Source organism: Callospermophilus lateralis, chromosome 7 (genome assembly GCF_048772815.1).
Source record: "Callospermophilus lateralis isolate mCalLat2 chromosome 7, mCalLat2.hap1, whole genome shotgun sequence".
Lineage (NCBI taxonomy): Eukaryota > Metazoa > Chordata > Mammalia > Rodentia > Sciuridae > Callospermophilus > Callospermophilus lateralis.
In genome coordinates, this window is record NC_135311.1 from 82250889 (window position 1) to 82278786 (window position 27898).

Here is a 27898-nt window from a genome sequence, read left to right on the forward strand (position 1 = left end):
GTCATGAGAAATTGTGCTCTATTTGTGTAATATGAATTGCATTGAATCCTGCTGTCATATATAACAAAATAGAATTTAAAAATAACTGAAATGTCAACAAAGATGGAAGTTTCCAAGTCTGATCCACCATATGAAGATTAAAAAAAAAAGTGCCTAAATCCTAGAACTAACTTCTCTACTTTGAGAACCCAAGTGTGTAGAGAGTGTGATAAGAAGGATCCAGGTGAAGGAGTCTCATCAGAAAGCTCTTGACTTGCTGACAATCTTCACCTTCCCAAATATGATGAAGGGAAATTTCAGGGGTTACTGAGAGACGTGTGGGCCACATTTCCAGGTCAAGGGACAGAGCAGACTGATGACCAACCAGCCTCCGACTAACCAGCCTCCCCTCCCAGAGGCTGTATGCAAGATGTGAACATTTCCCATGGAGCACTAGTGAATCAAGTAGGAAACACAGCAAATAGGGGATTTAAAAAATATCACCCATAAAATCCTGCTTCAAGACTGAATATATGTCCTGAATATATGTGCTGAGTAAAGAGCCAAGAGAGACCGCTTAGACTAGAACAAATGCTTGGGATATGAGCCCCCAGAAGAAGTGGCCCAACAGGAGAATCTTTGAAAAATACATGAAAGTTTCCTCCATCAGGCACATCAATATGAACCATCTACCGGACTCAGAGCCAAGTAATAACTGAGACTAAGGTATTACTGTCTTTTCTTTCCTATCTCTTGTCTAACACTGGTTGGGGCGGGGGGATCTGAAACAGCAGTGATCAGGTGAGAAAAGGGGTGAACAAGGAGAGGACTGAGAAAACCTAGGTCCTATCTTAGGAAGAAGAGAATATGTTCAAGTTCTGATTATTCCATGAAACTGATAATAATGAAAATTAACGGAATTGAGACCAAATTTGTGACTTCAGGGCATTTCAGTGTATTTATCCTCCATGATTGAGCAAAGAAATAATAGCGCCTACTAGAATTGTCATCCAAGAGCAAGGAATGAGAACTCCTTCTCTAAAATACTTAAGGGGATAGTGGAAGACAAAAGTTAGGTCTATCAACTGATAATGGTCAACAATAATTTACCCCAATGCCCAGAAGAGTCCTGACACAGGGTAGGTATTCAATAAAAGATTTCATGAACAAATGAATAGCATGTCACGAACACACACACACACACCTACAACTCTGGAATCTATAAAGCGTCTTAAATAATATTTCCAAATAAAGACATTATTCTAGTAATTACTAATGGTAATAATATCCAATTACCTACAATCTTCATAATCAAGGTTTGCATTCACTCACTCATCCACTAATTCATGCAATAAATGTTCACTATGCAACAACTTTATCCCAGGTACTATGCTGAGGACTGGAGGTGTAACAATGAGGAAACTCCTGTCTTCACAGATTTCACTGTCCAAAGGAGAAGACAGACCAGAAAAATAAGCAATTGCTTTTAGAAAGGCTAAACTTTTGAGTGGAAGAGAAGAAAGGGAGGAAGAAGAAAGACGACCATAGATTTTCATAAGTGGGGTTTACCCTGGTCCTACTGAATTCTGGTTGGCCAGTGGCCAGCCTGAGGGACAGCACAGGCTTGGAAAACAGCAGTTCTAGCAAAGAATGAGAGAGGGCAGAGGATGCCAAACAAGCACTTTGCTCCTTATGTATTTGTGCAGAACTGTTTCTGGGAGTGGAAGCCAAAGTGTATTACAGAATCATGGATGATGGAGGAATGCTCAAATGGGCTAGAAAGCATGACTAGTGGGGACCGAAGGGCCTGAATGCCTGTAAGTTGTCTTAAATAGTCTTGCTGTCATCCATATGGTCATTCACTCAACAAATATTTATTAAATGTTGGCTCTGAGCTGGCACACCTTGATCTTCATGGATCTTAGGTACCGGTTCCTCCCAAGTCTTCCCGTTCTGTTCTTAGAAGATGGTAGGGTTACTGAACAATTAAGGACAAGGCTGTGGACACCCTATCTGGGTTTGGTCTGGATGACTCCAATAGACTAACTCTATGTCTCTGAACTTTGCTTTCCTCCCAGGTAGAAATGTGCCTTGCCAGGTGGCTGCTAGGTAGAGGACATGAAATAAAGTATGTGGAGCCCTTGTCCAGGACCTTGTGCATAAGAAGTTCTGGGTACAGGTTAGTGATTTGTTATTATTGTTCTCCTCTTTTCTTTTCTGCTGCACTTCCTGGGAAATTGGGCACTTTATTCTACTCAGCACAAATGCTGTAGTGTTTGAAACATTTCTCCTTGGTGAAGCTGCTTAATATCAGTATGTGAAATATCTCCTCTTTTTTTTCTCCTCTTAATCAGTGTTATTGTTAACAACTCAGAAGCAACATGGTGATTATAACTCCAAAAGGAGTGAAATCTCAGGGGCTCCTAACCTTTCAGAAAATGAAAAAAATCTCTTGGGCTGAAATTCTGAATGCTGACTCTGACTGGAAAGGTGAGGTTTTTGTATGAAGAAAATTTGATAAAATTCTCTTTGACAAATGTCTGAGTCACTGGAGCATGAAAAAAAAAGTGTTTCTCTTCCCTTGAAAGAAATTTTGGGTGCCTTTTTCAGTGCAAGAATATCTCAATAAGCAGCTTGATTTTCAAATGTCAAACATGCCACCAAACTTGGTTCTTGGGTAGGACAAATGCCTTTGATTTGTTTGAAGAAATTTGATTTGGAAATAGTCAAGTGATTAGGTGTTGAGACTAAGGCTTTGAAGTCACAGAGCATGGATTTCTATTATAGACCCTTGTGGAGCCCCAGACATTTGCATGTAAAATGTTCCTAGAACTTTTGCATATGCTTAGATATTAAAATAAGCAGGCCTAATGCATTTATAAGACTCCCATCTGTCACATACACAATGCACTTTAAAATACAACCTGATGAAGAAATACCATTTTGTTGTTTAACCTTAATCACATAGGAGAATGAACAGAGAGTGCCGATGAGCTCTGACTGCCGAAGTCCTAAATGCAAGTTACATTTAATTCTCTATGTTGCACATTTGAGACATCCTTAAATAATGGCTCTTAGGAGATCTCCATTTGAAAGAAACTTAAAAATGTGGATCTGAACCAATGAAAAGTTAAGAATCATTCAAGCATAAAAACAAAAGTCTAAAAAGGACCTTGAAAGGTAATAACACCCAATCCCTACTTAAAGTTACAATTTTGTAGGATGTTAGGGCTGGGGGAGACCCAAAGGAGATCACCTATGCCAAATATTTTATATTACAAATAAAGAAATTGAGGTCCTACTTAGAATTCATGCAAATTTTATTTGTATTTTCTTTTAGACTTTCAGGAAAAAAAAAAAACTCTAAAACTTCCCTAAGCAACATATACTAGTGTTTAACCATCAAAGAATTGCAGCTACTCCAATTTCCACCAATGAGGCTAATTTTCTTGATGGAATGAAAGTAACTGCATGCCATACACCTCTGTAAATGACTAATGCTAGAACATGGCACTGTGACACCACATTAGAAATGCAAAATCATTTCAATTTCACAAAGCTCATGGGGGACCTTATGTGAGTTTTCCAGTGGATGCTGTTATTCTACCAAGAAGCAGGGGCAGAAGGGATTGACATGTGTACTCTGAGCCTGAACTTCAGCTCTGTCTCTTATAAACTAGAACTGAGCAAATCCCTTATTTTCTCTAAGACTCTGCATATTCTTGGACATTAGCAATAGCTACTATAGAATTGCTAAATGAAAACCCAAGAGTATCTCACTTACTCATTATGGTTGTTTTTTTTCTTATACATAATATTTGCAGGATAATAAAATGAAAATGATAATGATTGCTTGTTATTACCACCTTTATCGTCTCTAGCAAATATATTATTTAAGATATAAATATACATTAAAATTACATTTATAAAGAGAATTTGGAGGACTAGTATTCAAGCAGGGGTGAGAGGAGTACTGCTGATTTGTGAAGGGTTTTTTCTTTCTTCTTCTTGGAGATGAAGTGTTGACAGCAGCTAGAAGTACTATATCCCCCATCAGGAGACTGGACTGGGTGACATTTCCATCTCCTTCACATCTGTAATATTCTGGCTTTTGTCTATCTAACACCATCTTCAAATTTTGCTTCGTGTAGCATTCACTCATGTTTACACTTAAAGGAATTTGAAGATCGGATAGGGAAAGCCACATGTAGTTTATGTCTAATCTCAAGATCCAGTTATAAGAAATTGCTATTGTTTTAAATTTTTTTCAGAAATGCCAAAGATAAGTCTTGCTTGTTATCACTGGAGATTCTAATTTATCTGGGTAAAATGAGTTTCAAATGATTATTGGTAGTGGTAACTCTTATGCAAATCAATTTCAGTTTGGTAGTGGAACATCAAATTGCACTATAATGAAAAGCAAATCCTCTAAGTTCTCATTCTCTCATTTAATACAAATTGATGTCACAGCATGACTGATAAAGAAAAAATACTTTTCTCTATTATTTCTATTTGTTGGCTTGATGCATTTAATTACAGACCCAGGAACTGCCAGTTCTGTTGTCTTTATCAACCAAGAGTTATGGACAACTTTACTATGTTCAGGTTAGTATGTTATTTTTTAAAAATGTAAAAATTTTTATGTGTGGATTGACCAGCCAAAGGGATAAATTTGGCAAGAGGTCACCAAGATCTTGATTAACTGTATGAAGCTATATGAGACTCAGGGAGGAGGGAAGCATTTCGATTTTGTCCATCTCTGCATTCTGATGGCTCCTCCCCACAACCTACTTCTTGAAGTAACTTTTTCGAGTGGTGTGAAAAAGTATGCAGGCCAAAATATTCTCTCCTGTGGCATGGAAAGCATTTCAGTTATGCTGTATGTCTCCGCAATACCATTTTAAGCACATTCAATACTGTTCTGGGGAAGGTATTAGAATTGATGGACTAGGGGCAAGGCTATGGCTATAAATCTGACTATGGAGAAGAAGGTCAATCAGAGGAAAAGCATCTAGATGCACATGACTAGAAAAAAAAAAAAAGATAGTCCTGAGGGTATCTAGATTGTAGAATTGGGAAAGTAAGTCCTTTTCTCTTGTGGAGTAAAATCCAGTCTCTGTGTGAATGAGAGTTAGAGGTACTGGGTCTGATGGCAAGGCACCTGGCTTCACTGCGCAATTGAAGTCTCTCTTGATATTAGTTACGGTAAATCAACTGGAAGAGGAAAGCCTGGATCCAGCAAACAGGTCAAGTGTTGGTTCAGCTTTGGAGTCCACAGAATTTCGTTGAGAATAAGCCAGAAGGAACTCCACAAAACAGCAAAAGGAGACAGGTGGTCTCCAATCCATTAAGTAACTTCCCTGACTGAAATGAAATAGCCTAAAGCTGCCAGATCATGGTGAAGATGGCAACTGCTGTTAGGGAGACAGCCCAGGCCTAAAAAGGCTGAGACCTAACTCAAAAATCACAATGCAGACAAAAAGGGCAGTCAGTCCATAGCCAGGCAAACAGAGGCGATTAGGAGAGAAACATACAGGAGGGCACAGATTCTCCAGACCTGGAGGAAGGTAGGAATGAGAGCTCTAGTATCCAGAGTAATAAGCCAGGCCCCTCTGCAAGAGCAGCTCACAGTTCTCTTCTCTTTACTTGGTACTACTTACCCTTCCAAAGATGGCCAGGCATGCATATGTCCAGTTCAAAGACACTTTCTTGGACACAGGCTCAGTTATTTCACAATACAGAACAGAAGTGATCAAGGCTAGAACCCATGGAATAGCAATATCTTCAGAAGTATCTCTTCAGAATAATGTATGAAATAAAATTACCAGAAATCTTGTCCCTCAAGTTCACTGCACTTACCACAGCATCTGGCACATGACAGATACTCATTAAATCTGTATTGAGTGAATGAACAACTGAATGCATCAGTCAGAGGAACCTGTCCCTTGGTGTACCCCTTCGTCCCAGAATGCCTGGGGTGAAGAGCCCCAAGAAGATGGAGTGAGACAGACTAGGCCAACACTGTGCTAGGCACCAGGATGGATGTTCTCAGGCTCACATGTTAATGTTACTGAGATGCTTCTCTTCTGGACAGCGTGCTTTTCCTGAGACAGCCTTCCTTTACTACTAGGGTGGTGAGATGCCAAAAGCCAGGCTCCAGTGTAGGCTGAGGGCAAAAGGGACAAGAAACCTGTGTGACCTAATTTGTCCGGCTACCTTCCACTAAGACCAATCCACCCAGGTTCTTCAGGTTCACCAGCCAAGGTGTCCCTTTGCCTGGCTATTGTGGGCAGGATCAGGAGATGCAGATTGTGAGTCATGATTCCATTGTCTTTTCAAACATAAAGTACAGCATCCATCAAAAACATGCTGGATTGAAAGATAAGAGTCTTATCTGCTTTCAACATATCCAGGGATAGATATTTTGGAGTACTTGATGTGCTTGAACATTATTTCTTCTTTATATGTGTCTTAGTAGTCAATAGAAAGTGGGGAGAAAGTCAGTAAAAGGGTAAAGGCGAGGTAGGGGTGGCTCTACCGGTACCACCAGGGAAATATTTTGAGGCAAGGGTCAGAGAGAAAATAAAGATCACTAAATCCTGGCCAGATGTAGTGGCACACACCTGTAATCCCAGATACTCAGGAGATTGAGACAGGAAAATCGGAAGTTTAAGGCCAGCTGGGCAATTTAGCAAGACCCTGTCTCAAAATAAAATATAAAAAGGGCTGGGATACAGCTCAGCAGAGTAGCCCTCTGCATTCAATCCTCAGTACTAAAACAAAGGAAAGAAGGAAGGGAGGGAGGGAGGGAGGGAGAAAAGAAGCATTCCTGGATCATGGCTTTGGGGACAATATTTTACTCCTGGGTCCACTGAGGGACAGAGGCAAAGTAAGGGCAAAGACCAAACCAAATGCAAACTGGTGGTTGAAGAATGTCCTCCTAATAGATGATAGAAAAATGTCCTAAAAACTTCTGATTGTGAAGGGATGTTCAAGCTATTTGCACAAAACACAAACAGAGCTGAGGGTGGGCAGTGGGTTGGGGCTGAGCAGCTGCTCATTTACATAAAGGGCAGCATGATGTTCACTTTAGGGTTTTAATGGCAGCTTCTGCCTGATGCCATAAAGCCCTGCATCCAAACTGCTCCTCTGAGAAAGAGAAAGAAATTTGTGCAAAACCCAAGGATATTGTTTAGAATTAATGTGGTGAACGGGCCCACCTCCTCAAAATCATACCTAATCTCATTGCATTTCAATGAAAATGGTCCTAACTCATTAAGGAAAACAATCCATGGTCTCATTTAAGTTCAGCATATGCCTGAATCTTTTAAATGTTATTTTGTTAATATATTTTCTCATTCTCTCTTAAAATACTTTTTGGCATGAGCACCTTAGTACAGATAAATTTACACTAGAGTAGGGATCAGCAAACTATACTCTGTGGGTCAAATTCAACCAGTGGCTCCTTTTGAACTAAGTGTTAGGAGCAGTTTTTTCATTTTAAAGGGTTTGGAAAAATGACAAAGAAAATAATATGCAATAGAGATCATTTGTGGCCTATCAGGCTAAATTATTAGCTTTCACAGAAAAAGTTTGCACTCTTGCATTACAATACCGTTTCTTCTTAAAATTCTTAGAAGTCTTAAGATTATGAAAGGAAAAAAAAAAAAAAAAAAGGACAGGAATAGCCAGTATGATGTCAGTTTTAGTTTGCCTGAAGATTTACAAAAATTCAGTGAAACAATAGAACTGGTCCTCCAAGAGGGAAATCTTATGACATTTATAAACTGCAAAATGACTTGTTTCTATATAATATTATATTTCTTATATTGTACTGGACATTGATCACATTTAAATCATTGATCAAAATGCAGTTGGACTTCCCTCCTTTGTTCTAAACAGTACTGAAAAATGGTCTCCATGGTAATCTCAATACATGAAAGGCTCAAATTGTGACTCATTTCAATGATTATAGTCACCCTATGTTCTCATCTCAGATGAAGTCCTTCTCATACAGCATCTCCTTTAGTCTTCAAAACTACCACATGAGACAGACAATACATTCTTCCCATTTCATAGAGGAAGTGACTGAGACTCAGAGCAATGAATATCCTGTGCATGGTCTCCCAGTTACTAAGCAGCGGGACAAAGACTTGAACTCAGTTCTAGCTGGTCAGGTCTCAGCATGAGCTGCCGGACAGCACTGTGCTCTGTGTGCTGCAATGTCTCCCTCTACAGAGACAGTACATTTTATTCTTTACTCTTTTTGCAAATACTGCACCATTTGGGGAGTGGGTGGGTGAAACCTCCCCACCTCTGCATCTGTAGCCACCCCTCGAGTGCACACACAGAACAAAAGGAACTTTTGGAAGGTTCTAAAATCCATAAAAGGAAGGCGTCTCTTGTTCTTTTCATGGTGAATTAAAAAGCTGAGGTTAGGATTTCTTATTTGGATTGGTGCTATTTAAAGGACAAACCTTTGAGTAACGATGATTTTGGTTGAGAGTGTGTGTTTGCTCTCCTTCATTTTGCCTCAGCAATGGGGCCTGCCAAGAGGTGGAACTAAAAGTAGGCACAATCCCCACAAGTTGGCAGCTTGGCCTTTTCCCTTCACTTGAGTCCTTCTCCCTCTCTCCTTTCTTTCTCCCTTCCACCTTCATTTTTACCTGCATGTTTACTATTAAATACAGGAGTTCAAAGGGAGTTAGAAAATCTTAGGCGACCACAACCGGGAAGAAGAGCCAGCTGCATCTTTCTGTCTGAGGCCTCTAACAGCCCAGCCCCTCCTCCACCCCCTGCTCACAGCCAGCACATCCAACTGCTGATGTCGCATTTTTTCCATGGAGGTTGTGCTATCATGTCAAGAAATAACAACTGCACATTGGAAGCATCCTCCTCAAAAAAATCCAGGTCTTTATCTAGGCCCTATTGCTGTCCACCCAAAACAGTATTTTTCCTAGTCACAGATTTTCACAATGATCTTTATTTCTCCTTATTCTCTGCCCCTGATCCCATCACCAGATCATGCCACCTACTGTTCTCCCACCTCTTCCTCTACCTCTCTTTCTGTACTTTTCATTCGCCACTTGACAGTCCGGCTTATGTCAGTCGTCTTAATTTTCCTCCTTATAATGAAGATTCTTCCCCTTCACACCCCATTGTAGCATAATAAGGTCTCAAAACTCTTCAGATCAAAGCCACAGCCACCATTTACTGGCTTAAAGTTCGGCATGGTGGGTAGAGTTCAATGGCAGTGGCTGCTCTCTACAACAACATGCATTGGAGAGTGGGTGGGTGAAACCTGGGGCAGCTGGACTTGGCTCTGTGGGAATTGAGCAGGTGATAATGCTTCTGGCCTTTCTGCTAGGGTATAAATGAACCCTCTGGGACCACATTGGCCTCTCTCTTCCCATGCTGTGTCCTCCAGGGCCTCTGTTTGGCTGCTCTTTCTCTTTCACACTCCAGGAAGTTTACATAGTAGCTCAGGATTTCAGAAGGGCAAGAATGGAAACTGCAATGTCTCTTATGGCCCAATTTGTCACTTTTGCCTCATCTTTATCAAACCAATTCATAAACCTAGCCCAGGTTCAAGGGGAGAGGACACAGACTCCACTTCCTGATGGAAAGAGTAACAAAACATCTTTGCAAGAGGGCATGTAGAATGAGAGGGCTTTTGTGTGATCATTGAAAGATAAAATCATATGTGTTTCAATATGAATGGAATCTACTTAAAAATAGAATGACCTGCTTAATAAAAGGTGAACTTCCCATCTATGAGCATTTTCAAGGATGAATTGGGAGGAATAGAGATAGGATCTAATTCAAATTTAATGTCTACCATCCTAATAGTATTGCAAATTTGTAAGAAAGAGAAAGATAAATCAAGAAATGTATGATCTAACAGTCATTTTTCTGTGGTTAAAGAAATCATCCTAAATTCTAACTTCACACTGCAGATCACAAACATTGTCAAATGGTTTTAGACTTGTCATCACCCAGAAATGTGCCACCTGTGGAAATACACCTGTGTCTCTCCTTGTGAGCAATTTCTTATCAAATGAGAATTCTCACTCCTCTTGTCAGACTACACATTCTGGCTAGTGTCATCCTGTCGCCAGAAATGACTGCTGTATAACTTCTTCATTTATCTATCCTACCCTATTCCTCCCTCCTGCTACCTCTTGTCTCCCACCAGATGAGCTCGGGACTATTTTTGTTAGAGTTGAATGCTTCCTATTGTCCCTGCTCACTACTCACTGGACAAGCATTCTTAGCCCCCCCCCCCCCTTATTACCCTCACCCTAGCTTTAGGGAAAAAAACTCCCTCCTACTCAAGGTTCACTCACCCATCCATCCACATCATGTCTGAGCCCCATCCTCCTCCCCTCTCAGTCATCTTACTCTATGCATTAATCTCTCTCCGTGCTTCATCGACAACATCCCACCTGTGAGAGCCACTTTTCCTCCAGAATAAAAAACATTCATCCTTCATCTATCAGGAGCCTGAACATCTAATCCTTGCCCACTATCCAACTGTGCCCTCATTTTCTCTCCAATCTTTATAGTCAAGCTTCCAAAGTAGTCTTAGCTTGTAGGTTTAGCATACCCATCAAAGGCAATGGCTAGCATTACCGAGGATTCCTAATAAAATGGGCATTGTTCTAAGCATTTTCCCCATGTGAGCTCACTGACTCTTCATAACAACCTTGAGATAGTGCTATGTTTATTCCCATTTTAGAGAGAGGGAAAAAAAAAAAAAGCAGAGACAGAGACAGACACTTAGTATCCCATCCATAGTCACCAACCAGTGAGTGAGAGTTTGAGCTTGGGTTTAACCTGAGTGGCTTGGCTCCAGAGTCTATGACTCCCTCACCAGATGACTAACTTAAATGCTATTCAGTCCACTGCAGTTCACCTTCTGCCTTCCCCAGTGGAATTGCTCTCCAGGTCACCAACTTCATTCTAGTTGCCAATATCAATTAATACCTATTGGTCCTCGTCCAACTCTGCTGAAAAATTGTGTGTGAAGAGGAACAACAGAGAGAGAAATTGAAAGAAAAAATAAAAAGAGGAAAGAAGCTTCTAGTCTCTCGTACAGGGAAACTGTCCTGTCCGGCATGGCTCAGACCAAGAAAGCAAATCTTTTTTTCTTACTCACCTATGCTTCAGGTATTTTAGACCAAACTTCTACGCCTGAACTGTTAGTCAATTCAGATCACAAACTCACAAGTGAAGGCAGGTCTCCCAAATGTATTTGCAAGAGACTTTACAAACCCAGTTTTACCTCATTAACGCCAAGTATGCTAGGGCCACTGAATTCTTAATAATACCTCATGGAACATGGGCTTAGAAAGCCCTTTGGCTATGAGATACATTTTATAAAACCCATTCTTTTAACAATGGGTCAACAGTGCTGGCATGTACAATTATTCAAAGAAGTACCATTGTTTAGAAAAAAATAAAAAGGTCAAATCCTGCCCAAGTTAGCAGAAATAGACATCTTTGTGAAAGCCGCTTGCAAAAGTATAATGACAACACAGAGTTTCAAAAATTATGCCAAGAGACTGAAAAATGAAAATCAAGGGGAGTAGTTTATTCTTAGATATTTGAATCGGTTACATTTCTAACTCACTTAAAGAGTCAGCAAATGTTTACTGTGTGCTGACCACAGTCATGTCACCATACTTTGTGCAGAGAGAGATCTGAGAAGAGGGCTCTGCTCTCCTAGGCCTTAAATGCTGCTTGCTCTTTCAAGGTGTGAATTGGATGAGCACTTGTACATTCACCAGGCAGATGCTGACTGCCCACCATGGGTCAGAAGTCACTGCTTTTAAGACCCCCTCCTTCAGTGAGCTTGTATCCTATTGGCAGGGGGACAAAAACATCATGATCAATAATACAAAGTAGAAAACATACTTTTAAGCACTTAGAACAGCAATAAGCACAGAGTCAGCATTTCCCAAATATTTGTTAAATAAACAGTAAGCATTATAAAATAGGTCCATGCTAAGTGCTGCACACATTAGGTGGAAGGAAGTGAATGTTTCATAAAAACAGCGTCTGAAGGGGGCCTTAAAGAGACTCAGAGCATGGTGACAGGCACACCCATTCCAGGACAAAGTCGGGCAGGCAGGAGATCCCCAAAGATACATAACCAGTTGCTTTTGCCAGAATTGGTAGGTAGATAAAAGGGAGGTTAACCAAGGAGCGAGTGCTTTGATTAATGGGTAATAAGGAACCAGCAACATCATTGAAGATAGTAGGACAGGGTTAGAGCTCTGACATAAGCAGATAACTAACTGAGCAACAGTTATCTGTGGGGTGAGATTCTAAGAGGGGAGATCAACTCAGGTCTGCCTCTGTATTCATGATCTGCAGACTCTGGCAAGAATAGGGCATGTCTGTCCTTGACATGAAGTCTTCAGCCTCTGCTTCTGCTAAAAGTACCTTAGCACAGTCATTCCTGCCCTGTGCCCAGCCTAGTTCATGTAGAGCTGACCTCCTTCCAGCTGAGTCCAGGGGACTGTGGCCCAGGTAGTCCTTTAGCCTCAGTGCAGGGTCCTTAGGATGGAAGATCTTAGGATGGACAATGACCCAATTTGGACTGAGATAAGGTGTTGAGTTTTTAAACTAAACTCTTGGGGGAAAAAAGCCCCTAAATTTCCCCTTATTGGATTTGGGGAACCTTAAGACAAAAACCTGTTTGAAAATGAAAGCAAAAGAGGAGAAAACACATTTCGCATTTGTGACATAATATCTTCCTCACTTCTCATTTTCAATCAAAAAGGATCCTGACTGATACAATAGGAAAGTTATTTAATGAACTGACATAAAAACAGGCAATTGAGTTCTACATGGAAACAGCATAGTCTAGTGGGAGATGACCCCAATCTTTGGATGGACAGTCTGCTATATCTCTAGACATCAGCAGTTTCCTGTGGAATCCTGTTCACCTACAAGCCACAATTCATCTCCTGACATGATGATCTATGTTTCAATGGACCCGTCACTGAGAATCATAGAGCTAGGCACACAGTAGCATGCACTAAGTCCTTTGGACAATTTGTTGCAGAACCTAGATTTTAGAAAGAAAACAAGTTATAAAGGATCTTCTTAGTAAAAGAAAAAAAAAAAAGTATTAGCTGTAGGATCCAGATCACTGTTGTCAACAAACCATCAGTTTGGGCCCTGGCACGGCAACATGGAGTGAAAAGTTAACTTTCACCCTTTTCTTCCAGATGGTGACATCTGGTCTTAAATTACAGTCATAATAACAATAATAATAAGGATATTTTATTAGTAGTTAAAATCTTAGTGTATTAATGTTGCTTAACATAAAAAGAATAGACTCTCACTGCAAGGAAAAAAAAATGTGCAATATTGTAAATACCGCTCATCTGACTCAAATAACCTCCACTAGGTAACGGCTAGAGGAGCAAGAGGAGTGATTTTCATTTGTGCTTACCTGAAGCAAGGGCTCCATTAATGCAAAACATCAAATACCCATCAAACCTGTTTCATTCTAGGGGCTAACTACAAGCTGGACACAGCCACTCAGTATTCTCACGGGTGCATTACATTTCCAAGGCTTTGGCTGTTCTGAAATAAAGTAACTGCTCATCTCTGCCTTACCTATTGTTATATTCGTGGGCTTTATACATCATTCATAAACCTCCTGGTGTTATTTATTGTGAATCTTTCTGGCACAAGTCACATTCGATCAACATACTGAGAAACAAGTGTTCCAGCCACTAAACAGAACTCTTATAAGAAGAGAAATGGTTGAAACTTGTTCAGGATTCATTTTACCTTAATACAGTTAACTGGATTAGCTGTCAGGGGAATGTCTCTTTGTGATTTATTTGATACATGTGTGACTTTTTTCTTCAGGGTTCTGACTTTAATTAATTCCGTATTTACTGAACACCTACACTGTGCAAGACACTTAGGTCCTGGGGCAATCCCACATTTTGTACTATTAGATAATCCTTCAAATCCACAAGGAAGCAACAAAACTGCAAATGCTGAGGGTGTGAAGAGAAAAAAGGGGGAGGTGAGCTGTATTAGGGTAGCATTAAATGGGGGGGGGAGAAGCCTTTCATCAATAGTCTTTTAGTAGGGAGAAAAAACATTTTTGGCTCACCCCTAATCTAAGGCATTGCAACATGTAATCAGAGAATTTAAAAGAAACCAATACAATAATTGCTATCGGACAAGTAACATTCTTATACTAGCAAGCAAATGATATTGTAAGAATCCATAAGGTACATTTTTGAAGCTTTCTTTTTAAACAACCAAGGTAGAAAAAGCAAACGAGTCCGCATCATGGTACACAGTGGAATGGAAAGACCCTCTCCCCCATTACTGGGGATTGAAACCAGGGCCATTCCACCCCTGAACTACATTCCCAGACCTTTTTATTTTTAATTTGAGACACTAAGTTGCTCAGTCTGACCTCAAACGTGTGATACTCCTGCCTCAACCTACAGAGTAGCAGGGATTACTGTTATGCACCATTGTACCTAGCAAAAGTTTATATTTTCATCTGAGACTCTAGAATATTTTCTTTCTTGCCTTCTTTCCCCTTTCCTTCCTTCCTTTCTTCCTTCCTTCATTTCATAAATATTTATCTCCAACCAATAAAGAGGTAAGAAGAAATTTCCATAGGTTTCGCTAATGTCAAATTATATTGGTTAGAAATCTCTTCTAATGATTAACTACACTGGCCCCTCACACCTAAAACAGGGAATCCTAAAGTCCTTTGTCCTCCATTGGGAAGATAGAAATCCAGATCCTCCAATATTATAAGGAAAAAAAAATCTTTTTGGTAAAAATTGAATTAAGCTCAGGCACAGAACCATAAACTCCCTGTTTATTAGTACATTTGGACAAGTGTGTGAAAGCACACTTTAAAATTTTGTAGAATTTGTAACATTTCGTTAACTTCAGGGGTGACATATTTGGTGATGAGAAACTGGCAAATTTGGAGGTCAGTATCCTTTAACAAATATTTTGGTTTCACAAACAATAAGGGCAAGCTTGCTGGGTATGGTGGCAGACACCTGTAATCCTACTTACTGGGGAGGCTGAGGCAGAAGGATGGCAGATTTGAGGTTAGTCTCAGCAACTTAGCGACACCCTAAACAATTTAGCAAGATTCCATTTCAAAATAAAAAATAAAAAGCACTGTGGATGTAGTTCAATGATAAAGTGCCCCTGGGTTCAACAGTCCACAGATATGGATTTACTGGGTGGTATCTATAGGCTGGTAGGGTATAGGTAGGTAGGATGTGGCTACAGGAGATAGTCACTGGGGATGTGCCTTTAGGGTTTGTATTTTGTCCCTGGTGAGCTGAGCTTTCTCTGCTTCCTGGTTGCTTTCCTTTGCCTTGCCCTTCTGCCATGATACTCTGCCTTACTCAGACCCAGAGAATGGAGTTGGCCCACCATGGACTGAACCTCTATGAAAAAATAAACTTTTCTTCCTCTATGTTATTCTTTTCAGGTCTTTTTGGTCAGATTGACCAAAAAGCTGACTAAAACGTGCCCCAAATAGCTATTTAAATCACAGGCACTATATTTAGGTACTTAGGGACAAAGACTGATCTAGTTGCTAGCCAGTAAGTTCTTAAATGAGGGTCTTTGCTGTCTGCTACAATGAGATAAAGTCATCCCCCACTCACTCTGCCTATAATTTTAAAACTAGAAGAAAAGAGGATAGAAAGAAAGATGGAAGAGAGAAAGGAATAAAGAAAAAAATTATTTGGTGTATATATAAAACACAACTATTTTGCTAAAAAAGTTAAAAAATAGATTATCAGAGATTGTATATAAATAAATGCCAATATTTGTCATTTCAATGCAAGCTCCTCACCAGTGGAATTATAGTACAAGAAATATCCTGATCTGAACACTGCCATAGACTTTTATTCAACTAATGGAATAAAAATTGTATTCATTTATTATAACTTTTATGTTTCCCTTTCTAAATTTACTTTAAGCAACAGTTCATTCATTATGCTTTTGGGAATCTGTATTAAATTCCATTCAAGAAACAATTATTACAAACAATTTTCTTCTGATTATTTTGAAAGTACACATGTATAGAAGAAAAAAAATTGAAGAATGAGGACATGAATAGAGAATTAGTTTTCTGCTACCCAATGTTCCTAGGACCATTATTTGAAAGGTTTATGTCATTTTATTTTTTTTCCTTTAAGTGAGGGTACGCAAATTAGAAACTTATTCTATGCAGAATTTTATACTCCCTTTTTACATAACTTTACTGTAGACATTTATTCAAATTAATATATATTTGTTTATTTTAATTCCAATGCCTCCTTAACTGTATTTAGATTGTTTCTGAGAGATTTTTTTTTCCCATGAGATTTTTATAAGTCTGATTCAAGGCTATCAGGAAAAGATCACCTATACTCATATTTCCTTTCTGTCTAATAGTTATTTGGGATACAGTCCCTTCAACAAAGCTTATATCTCATTCATATCAAGACACTTCAAAGTTCATGACCACAAGCTACACCATTTCAACATGTTAAAGGAAATTACTTCAGTCTAAGAGATTGTCTTATTTTTGGTGCAAACATTAAAACCCCACAAAGAACCAGACAAGACATCTGATTATTTTGAAAGAACTTCTTCTCCTTCTGTTCATTTATTTGGTTTCTTTTGGTTCCTTTTTTTCCCCTTGTAAATTTAATTATTTAAATGTTAATTCTCTAAATCCTTCACAAGTTCAGGCTTCAAAAGTTCTGTTCATAGCAGCACAATTCACAATAGCTAGACTGTCGAACCAACCTAGATGCCCTTCAATAGATGAATGGATTTAAAAAATGTGGCATTTATACACAATGGAGTATTACTCAGCACTAAAAAATGACAAAATCATGGCATTTGTATGGAAATGGATGGCACTAGAGCAGATTATGCTAACTGAAGCCAGCCACTCCCTAAAAAACAAATGCCAAATGTCTTCTTTGATATAAGGAGGGCAACTAAGAACAGAGCAGGGAGGAAGAGCAGGGAGGAAGAGCATGAGAAGAAGATCACCATTAAACAGGGATGAGGTGGGGGAGGGAGAGAGAAGGGAAATTGCATGGAAATGGAAGGAGACCCTCATTGTTATACAAAATTACATATAAGAGGAAGTGAGGGGAAGGGAAAAAAAAACGAGAGAGAAATAAATTACAGTAGATGGGGTAGAGAGAGAAGATGGGAGGGGAGGGGGGATAGTAGAGGATAGGAAAGGCAGCAGAATACAACAGACACTAGTATGGCAGTATGTAAAAATGTGGATGTGTAACCCATGTGATTCTGCAATCTGTATATGGGATGAAAATGGGAGTTCATAATCCACTTGAATCAAATGTATGAAATATGATATGTCAAGAGCTTTGTAATGTTTTGAACAACTAATAATAAAAAAAGAAAGCTTCAGTTAAAAAAAATTTCCATTGCTATTACTCTTCATAGTCAAGTAGTTTTTAGATCCTAATTATTTTTAAAGAGAAAATAACAGTATAAATTTAAATGCTAAGTCTGAATACAGTTTAGCAAATTTCATTCCTCATGTGTATGCAGTAATAACTGTGGTCATATGTTTTAACTGATCCTATATCATAAAATTTTGTATATCACCAATTAGACTTCACAGAATAACACAATAGGTTTTTACAAAAATTGACCCCAAAAGTCTCCATTGCTGAGTACTTACGTTGTTTCAACAGTTCATATGTAAAAAATTCTGCAATGAACATCTTAGCTTTTAAAATTCTCCTAAATGATTTCCTAGTGTGAAATTCCTAGAAGTATAATTATAATATTGGAAGATATGGGCACCTTCTTATATTGCCAAAATACTTTCCAAAGTCATTACATTGCCAACAATAATATACGAGTCCAGAAGCTTCACCAATATTGTACCAGCAGGAAGTATTGCACTTTAAAAATGTTTTCTCATTTGACAGATGTACAATGGTAATTGCCCAAGGTTTTTAATCCATGTATATCTATGGGTTGCTCTCTCAAGAACCCTGGAGAGCTATATGCAAAATTCTCCTTGGCTCCCTATGTGAACTAGTAGCTAGAATAAACAGACATAGAAGTAAAATGGGTCACTCAAGAGCAATTCCAGTTCACTGAGACATCGCTACTAAATAAAAGATGATCCAGGGAGTTGATACAAGTTTGTATCTCCTTATATTGGAGACGGTTCCATCATCACAATGATTTAATCCAACTATTTGAAACTGAAGGTCAGTTTTGCTGGAGACTAACAATATTCAGCCTAGATTTATTTGAGATTAGGGCTATTACCAACCATGACAGGGAGACATGTTTGTTACGACACAATTTATTTTTATATGAACATCCTTTATACCCAGAGTCATAAAACATTTTACAGTGATACATAAGCTAATGGTCCTTGTAGAATGCTGATTTTTTTTCAATGTTTATTTAACTTGTGATGAAAAAAACAGTTGTTTTATTTTCTGGTAGGTAACAGCTGACTTTCCAACAACTCTGTTAAAGAAAATAATCCCAGAGGTTAAGAAGGACTATGGACCCGGAACATCATGATTTACCCTTTTCTAATACTTCACACAGAATCAAGGAAATGCAACTTCGTGGTGAAAACAAAGGAGAGGATAAGAATTAGGAAAAAAGAATCAATCTGCACCAATAGGGAAAATCTGTCAAACAAGCAAGTTTTTGTTGTTGTTGTTTTGTTTTTCCTTCAAAGAAATAAAAAATGTTCTCCTGTCTTTTCCCAGTACATTTGCAACCCCTCAGTGTTCGGCTGATATGACATTTAAATGATAAAGTAAGACAATTTGAAGTCCACCATATCAAATACAGTAACTGCTCTCCCAGGAACTAGAGAAAGGAATCAATGACTATACTGTTGGATGCCTTGAGGTCTGCGGTATTATTTTCATAAATTAAATTTATAAGGCACTGGATTGCTTTCTTTTGCTTTTTCAGGGAAGTCAAAACATCATTACTCCCCATTGAGATGAGGTGACAGTTTGCAGATAGATGTCTTGGCTTTCTCTTTTCCTGTAGCCCCAGTCCTTCACCTAGTACAGGAACTGTAGGAAATACTTGAATCAAGGGAATAAAGTTAGGGAGAATTCTTCTAAAACCACATAGAAATAACTCAGCCAGGTAATGGTAATTCCTGTTATTCCCTAAGGACACAAGTTAAAATCTGGAATCAGAAGAGAGGCTCACTGGATCCCAGAGCAAATGACTCAAAATCTAAAATGCAGAAAATTCAATTTCTGACTGTTATTCACTATGAGTTTCTGAAGCTTTTTTTTTTAAAACTAATATGCAGTTCATTTATTCCTGCTCCTTCTTCCTCAATTTCATGCCCTCTACTTCTTTTCCAGTAGAAGGAGATGAATCCTAGTCCATTTTTTTCAATTGAAAGAATGCTTCATTTTAAAAAATGTGTTTGAAGACTTGATAGGCACAAATGTGTTTTCAAACATGACTTTTGACAAAGTTGATGTCCCAAACAGACTGTATATGCTGAATTATTAGAAGAAACCTTTCTGAGTTAGATGGTGCTAGGTTCAAATCTTGGCCCTGCAAATTCTTAGCTGTACATGCCTAAAAATGTTATTTATCCTTATCATTCCCAGCTTCTCCTTCTATAAAACAGAATTAAGATTCACTTTATAGAGTAATTGTGATTATTATATAAGGTGATCATTTAAAGATTGTAGTGTGAAGCCTGTTGGTGTGGTGCAGATGTGAAGTGTCCTCCAAAAGCTCATGTGTGACAATGCAAGAATTTGCAGAGGTGAAAAGATGGGTTTATGAGAGCTGTAATCTAATTGAATATGTATATGAACATGAATATGGATGAACTGGGTGGTAACTGTAGGCGGATGGAGTGTGACTGGAAGAAGTAGGTTACTGGGGTACGTCTTTGGGATTTCTATTTTGTCCAAGGTGAGCAGAGCTCTCTGGTTGTCATGTCCTGAGTTGCTTCCTTTTGTTATACCCTTTCGCTATGTTATTTTGACTCATCTCAGGCTTAGAGCTATAGTTGGACAACCATGGATTGAACCTCTGAAACTGAGAGTCGAAGTAAACTGTTCCTTCTTTAAGTTGCTCCCTTTGGGTCCTTTGGTCACGGGAATGCAAAGCTGACTAATGCGCCTATCAAATCCAATGCCTGGCATACAGAATGCAATGAACAAGTGGCCACTAACTCTGCTATTGCTGTGGCTAGAGGCTTAAATCCTTATCTCATTCTTTTTCCACTCTTCCCTGAGATCAGATGGCAACACTCAAAATAGGGCTCACAGAGTGGAGGCTGGTAGTCAGTTGCCAACAAGGTGCTGAGTTCCATTACTCTTCTGCAAGACTCTTTCTTCCAGGACATTTACTTCCAGCCTGTCCACAAAGCCCAGTGAACCGGGTAATTAACATGTGCTTTCCATGTATCAGTTGGCTAAAAATAAAACATATTTTGAGGAACCAGAGGCTGTTATTTTAAATACCTTTCCATATTGATTAAGGAGGTGGTTTCCTGGAAACATATATAAAAATAAATAAGTCTTTAGAAATTGTTTCAACTGTGTATGGCAGAAGACAAAATAAGGCTTAAGTCCTGAGCTTAGAGTTTAAGTGGTGCTCGTGACGTGTCAGTCACTGCCAAAGGGGTAATTTATCAAGGTGTGACCAGGTGTAGCAAAACCATGAGGGGTGGCACAGTACCCCAGGCCTAGTAGCAATGTGGGGCAGAAGATCAAAAGGAATGGTGGGGCAGTCACTGGGACACAGAGACATAAACTACTGCACGGAGAGGGTCCCCATAGAGAGAGAGAACCTGTGGTGACCTTGCAAAGAGGGATTGCGGGGAAAACATACTCCAACTTTCCTCTTCTCTTTTTCTCTCCTGCTTGTCTTTTGCTACTAAAACTCATGCTAAGGGTAAATTCCTCAAAGCAGCAGTTTGGGGAGTGGGGACTAGTGGGAGGTGCTTGGGTCATGGGGTAGGAACACTCATGGATAAATCAGTGCTGTCTCACAGAGACCAGTGAATTCTCAATTTCAGGAATGGATCATGAGATGGGTTGTCATAATAAAAGTTTTCCCATCCTGTTTCGTCTCTTTCTCAGGTACCTTCTTTCCTTCCACATTCTGCCTTGAGTTGAAGCCATGGGGCCGCTAGTACCATGTTCTGGACTTCCAAAACTATGTGCCCATGTAAGCATCTTTACTTTATCAATCTCATGTGTTCCGTTATATTAACAGAAAATGGACTAGATCATGTTTCCACTGGCTAAATCCAACCAGAAGGCTGACAGAAGATAGCTCTTGGATGCATCCCATTCATAAGGGTCAATGACTCAGGGAAGAGAAGAAGGTAGAGACGCTCAGAGTGGGCCTCGGAGGGCAAACAGAAAATCTTTATTATGCCCATATACCCAGGCAAGATGAGTCCATGCCCTGTGGTGGGAAAGCCCTGGGTCAAAATATCTATTAGAGCAGAGAATTAATCTTGTTCACTTTTGTAACCCAAATGTCCAGCAATTTCTGAGCTCAGAGTAAGCACTCAGCAAATATCTGGTCCAGGAGAGGCAGCATTGTTTGGTATTCACTTCAGTATTAGATTTTTTAAGAAGAGCATTTTCAATTTGCTGCTCAACCGATCAAAAGCATGTCTCTGCAGAGTCATAGAGAAATATGAAAATAGACAAAGTGACAAAAGTTTGGCATGTGAAGTCAAAACTGTCTTATCTCCAATGAGCTGTGCAAGGCGGCTCTGCACATGAATGCATTCCCCAGAAAAGTCTGGCTCCTTCACAGCAAGTTAAAGTTTAAATCCTTTCCTAATTCCATTGGCTGATATAAATGGAGCCCCCATAATTTACCTAAAGCAGTAGGGCTTTTAGGTTAACATTTGGAAGAGCAAATTTAAAGAAGAGTACAAAATGAAATAATTCTGCGAATTTCAGAGTTAAGCTCTCACTATTAAAATTATTAGAACTTTCTGTGGTGTTTTTTTTTCCTATTAGCTTTTCTGCAGTATTTATATTTTAACACCATTGAAATAATTGCACTTGGATTAAACTTTTAAAACTTTGGTGATAATTTTTCCAATAGTTTTGATGAACTAAAAGACTTTAAAATCTGTTGAAGCAGGGCAAGTGGTGTTTAGCCACAAGTCAAACATGTCATTTGAGACAGTGAATTTCAAATAATAAGCAATATACTTCACATAGAAATTTGGTATACACTTAGATTTGTACTGCGTCACAATGGTGCATGCTATACATGTTCTCTACCACTGAGCTAAACTCCCAGTCCCTCACTATCAAATGTGTTCTTAATGTGCACAGAGGTCAGACATTTTGAAAATCACTATCTTAAATAAGCATCCCAATGTGACATTTACTCTGCTTAAAAACTTGCCATAATGAATGATATTTAATCAGTGCTATTTAATTATCCATCTGAAACAAACACTATGTCTTTTTAAGTACCATGGATGCCGATAACTTGTATTCTTTTCTACTTGCTTCCTTTAAAAAAAAATGCTGTCATCCACTAAATTAATTTTAAGAGCTAGTAATGGGTAGGATGCTACAGTTTTGAAAGGTTTGCTTTGTTTTGGCTCATCTGTAAGTGCCAAATGTAGAAAATAAGAAAGCACAAGGTGCTGGGAGCCATCAGCCAAGTAGGTATGACAAATTCCTTGCCAGCTTACTCCCATGCTGTCTAGTGGAAGGACTTCTGAAAGGTGACCTTGCTCAAGGACCAGGGCAGGATCCGTGTTTAGGGTGTTCCCCCTTTAGAATAGGGCAGTTTAGCATAATAGGAGAGTAGGGTGTTTCCCCTTTAGAATAGGGCAGTTTAGTATAATAGGAGATTAGGGTGTTCCTCTTTTGGAATAGGGCGTATCCTGCTGCTGAGTTCCTCTTGAGTGCTTAGGGTCAAACAGTATATTTTGGGAGACAGAAGCCCATGCGGAGTGGATTTAGGCGGGGTGGATTTGGGAGAGAGTGGATCAGGGCAGAGTGGAGATTTGGGAAGAGACCGTGGATTCCCCCAGAGCGTGTTTGTAGACGGCCGGTGTGAGTTCGGAAATAAAGAATTGCTGTTTGAATCTACAAGCTGTGTGGAGACTCGTGATTTGTGCCCAGCCGAGAGACTGCGGCAACAAGGTAGTCAAAAGGAAAAAAAAAACAATGGGGACTGAATGAATTAAGGGGGGTCATATGCAATGCAGTAATCTATTGTGGGACCCATAGAAATGGCTAGATCCTTTTTATATGAAGAGTTGAGAGAGAGACAAAGAAACAACCTATTCATTTACACATGCACATCTTCGTATATTTTCCCCATTTATGTTAGACTTTAAGGTTGCCACCCTTTGTCAGGTTTTGAAGGTGGGGAGGTAAAAGCGTCATGCTCCCAATTCCATGACCTGGGAAGTTGGAGATGAGTTTGGAGCTGGCTTACTACACTGATGACAAACAGCTTCTCAGGGGCATGTGCAGGGCACTGAGGAAACAGAAGGCCACACAACCAGTCTGACAGGGAAAATCAGGTACTCCACTCAGAGGACATGACCGTAAACACACAGGAGGTACCTCCAAGAACATGCCCAGCTGTCTTGTTCAAGGCTGCAGTCAGATAACCTAGGTCTGAATCTTTATTCTGACCATGAACTACTTGAATGTCCTTGAACAACCTCTAAGCCTTGGCCTTTCCATCTGTAAAATGAAAGGGTAAGAAGACCAACCTGTGGGGTTTCACTAGGGATTAGGCAGGGCCATGTATCTAAGGAGTCTAACACAACACCAAGTGGACAACACATGGTCACTGCTGTTATACAACTGCTGTCAACACCAAGATCGTCTGTTTGTACTCTCAGAGCTGGTGGCAAGAGCTCCCTTGCACACATCATCATCCCACATTATTAGCCAGGGTCACCTTGAGCTTCTAACAAGCCCCACAGAGGCCCATGTGGAGACAGAAACCTCAGCACAATGTTTTCTGGGAAGGAAGTGGAATAAAGTGCCCAGCAGGGGGCGCCACTGTTCTGAAGTGAATGTCTTTTCCTGACGTTCTAACATTGTCATGTAAAGTGTGGTTTTAAATAGTTTGGTGCTTTTAAGGCTTAATAGCACAGGGTCTAATTACTTGGAATTGAAATATATATATATATATAAAAAAGGAGTGAAGAGCTATCAGATTCCAAAGTCTGCCGTGGGCAACCTCTAGGGGAGAAACTGCTTAAATATAAAACACAGCTTATTAAAGTTGTACAAAGATCCAAATGATAACTGATCGCTGATCACTATGTGTTTTGAATATTTAGAGGATTCTGTGAAGGATATGAACTACCAGCAGATATGGAGTATCATAAAGAACAATTTTATAGTAGGAAGAATAAAGCAGACTTAGATTAAATAAGACAATGACCAATCTTGACTCCCAGGTTGCAATTTCTGCCTCCAGCTTTCCCGAGTTGGGTCTTTTCATGCTGTGAACTTACTTTAATAAATAAGACATTCAAATAAAATGATCACAAATATTACTCCCACTCACCTCACCCGAAACCTATAGAAGTCTAACCCAACCCTTGTAAAGCTTGTCACCATTTCCCTCTTGCCCATTTACTCAAAATGCTGAAACAAAATCAGAAATTCTGAGTCTACCACCTAGTCGTTGGACATAAAAAAGGAATTCATCCATATTATCAAGCTAAATGTTTCCATTGAGAATGATTTTGGAAGAGAATGTGAAGAAGAAAAGTAAATGCTCTTTAAAAGACATCTATTTCTATGTATTAAATCAAATAAATGATAGATAACGGGCTGCAGGTTTGGGTTATAATCTTGTTACTGCTTAGAGCAATTGCTAATGCAAATGAAGAATAATGAACTCAGGGCCATTTAGCAATTGTCTTTGATGGCAATGCTGACTCCTGGAAACCCACAGTGAGAGACGTTTCAGATGCAATAATGGGACTCAGTTCTGCAGTGTCTCATTTATTTGCTAGAATCAAAGGCTGCCTTGTTTCTTGACAGGTGAAACTAGAGGACCAATGATCAAAGGGAAAGAATTAGGAAAGGGACCTCTTAGTGAATAGTGGATGAAGAATTTGGGAAAATTTACCCTTGAGACTTTTTTTTTTTTAAGTTGTATGATTTCTTAAAAAATGACCCACAAGTAACTCTTATGCATCTAAAGTTTTGTGTTTAAAACACTATGACACAAACAACCCAATTAAAAAAATGGGCAAAGGATTTGACATGTCTCCAAAGAAGATATACAAATGATAAATGAGCACATGAAAAAATGCCCAGTGTCACTAGTCATTAGGGGAATGCAAATCAAAACCACAATGAGATGCTAATTAGATCGTTATTAAAAATAAACCAAAGTGAAAAATAACAAGTGTTGGCAAGGATGTGGAAGAATGGGAGCCTTCCTATGCTGTTGGGAGGAATGTAAAATGGTGCACTCACAGTAGAAAATAGTCTGGCATTTTCTCAATAAGTAAAATGTAGAATAACCAGATGGTCTAGCAATTCTACTCATAGGTACACATTCAAAAAAATTAGAAACAGGTGTTCAAACCAAAGCTTGTACAAGAATGTTCACAGCAGCACTTTTTTCCAATTGTCAAATAGAGGAAAAAACTGAAATGTCCATCAACTGGTGAACAAACAAGCAAAATTTGGCATATTCATATCATGGAATATTAGTTGCCCATACAAAGGAATGAAATACAGATATATGCTAAAACATGAATGTACTTTGAAAGCAGCATGCTAAGTGAAAGAAGTCAGACATAAAAGGCCACATATTTATGATTCCATTTATTTTGCTTATAATTGACATCTATTGGGCTTGTAATCGGCATCTTTCATGTTCCTTGGTATCTTTGATTTTTTTCTTTTTCTTTTTTTTAGTTATATATAACATTAGGATTCATTTTGACATAATTATAAAAGCATGAAATATAATTTGTTTTAATTCAGTCTCCAGTATTTTCCCTTTCTCACCCTTCCTCCGTCCCCCAATTCCCTTCCTTCTACTCTATTGATCTTCTGCTATTTACATATATATATATATACACACACACCTATACGTATATATGTATGTGTGTGTGTATATATATATATATATATATATATATATTTTAATTACTGTCTAGTGGATGTTTATTTGGAGAGATTCACTATGGTCTACTTATATATGTACGTATGAAAGTTAGGTCATTCCACTGTTTTTTCTTTATCTCGTCTCTCTTCCCTCCCCTTAAACCCCTTTCATCTACTCCACTGATCTTTCTTCTATTTTTTAACTCCCCCCACTCTTATTTTGGATTAGCTTCCTCATATCAGAGAAAACATTCAACTTTTGACTTTTGGGGATTGGCTTATTTCAAATAGGATGATTGTCTCCAGTTCCATCCACTTACTAGCAAATGCCATATGTCATTCTTCTTTATGGCCAAATAAAAATGTGATACACACACACACACACACACACACACACGTGTGTGTGTGTGTGTGTGTGTGTGTGTGTATAAATGGAGTATTATGATTCTATTCTTGGGGACTATCCAGAACAGGGAAATTCACTGAGACAAAAGGCAGATTAGTGAGCTATTGGATGGAACCAAAGGGAAGGGGAAATGGGGAGGAACCTCTTAGTGGGTGTGACATTTCCTTTTGGGTGATGAAATTGCTCAGAGATCAGATAATGATAATAAATACACAATACTGTAAATGTACTAGATGCTACAGAATAGTATACTTTAAAATAGCATATTTTGTATCATTTGTATTTTAATATATACATTGTTATGGTTTGGATCTGGAAGGCTCCCAAAGTCTCTTCCTGAAGCACAGTTCCCAGTGCAGCAAGGTTCAGAGGCGGGGCTTTTAGACAATGATTGGGTCACAAGGGCTCTGACTTCATCAGTGGATTAATCTATTCATAGTTGAATGGATGACGGGGAGGTGGGACCAAGTTGGACAAAGTAGGGAACGGTGGAATACCCCAAAAGGGTTTGTCTCTTCCTTAATACCTCAGTCCCTTCCTTCCTCCCCCTGACGCCCCCACTTCCAATGCTATCTATGCCTTCTAGCTGCCATGAGCTGAGGACCTTTCCTCCACCATGGCTTTCCACCATGATGTTCTGCCTCACTTCAGGCCCAGAGCCATGGAAGTGGCTGGCCATGGACCAAATCCTCTGAAACGGGGAGCCAAAAGACATCTTCTTGTTCTGTAGTTCCCCCCCCACACACACTTATTATTCCATTCCAGCTCCAGAAATTCTATAAAGAATTGAAGGAAGCAGGCAAGATGGCACCTGTTTGAAAGGGTTCTAGAGACTGGGGTTGCTTCAAAAGCAAAGTTTCTCAGAATGAATATGACTTTTGCTGATTATTTTGATGGAATGTTTGGAAGTGACTGATGGAAATTAAGAAAGGGGAAAATTGAAAAAAAATAAAATAATAAAATAAAAATTGAAAAATTTTGGCTTGAGAAAAAAGAAAGGCAAAATAAGGAAATCACCCCATGTCCCCACCAATGTTAAAACACCTTATAGAGGCATCCAGATTTTCAAATGTAAAATAATCAATATGGAATATCATTCCTTGTAGTAGATGCACTGAGAATATAATATACTTTGTTCAACAGATTTGTGTTTCATAACCTCTATTTATTTATAATAGCATAGCTAGCCTTCAATTTCTGTTCCCTGTTTCCTCACTTTTCTCCTCTGCAAAATGGAGACATTGTTCATTGTCTTCTCTACTCCCCTAGCAATTTTTATTGTTCTGTATAACAACAGGGGAGCAAGCAGTTTTACACACTTGTAATAAGCTACTCCTCTCAGCAGCCGACAGTCAAT

At 39.1% G+C, this 27898-nt stretch overlaps 1 protein-coding gene across 2 annotated transcripts in view; it reads right to left on the reverse strand.

Annotated features, from left to right (window-relative positions):
* LOC143403939 (alpha-N-acetylgalactosaminide alpha-2,6-sialyltransferase 3) overlaps window positions 1–27898 on the reverse strand; it is a 520448-nt gene that overhangs the window by 131312 nt on the left and 361238 nt on the right. The window contains exon 4 of one of the 2 annotated variants that reach the window (XM_076862283.1): window positions 11768–11840. The exons of the other annotated variant lie outside the window; for it this stretch is intronic. Within the exon in view, the coding sequence (XP_076718398.1) occupies window positions 11825–11840 (16 nt within the window). The 3' untranslated portion in view covers window positions 11768–11824. Of the gene's footprint in view, window positions 1–11767; window positions 11841–27898 lie in introns of those variants that run through there. 2 annotated transcript variants of the gene reach the window in all.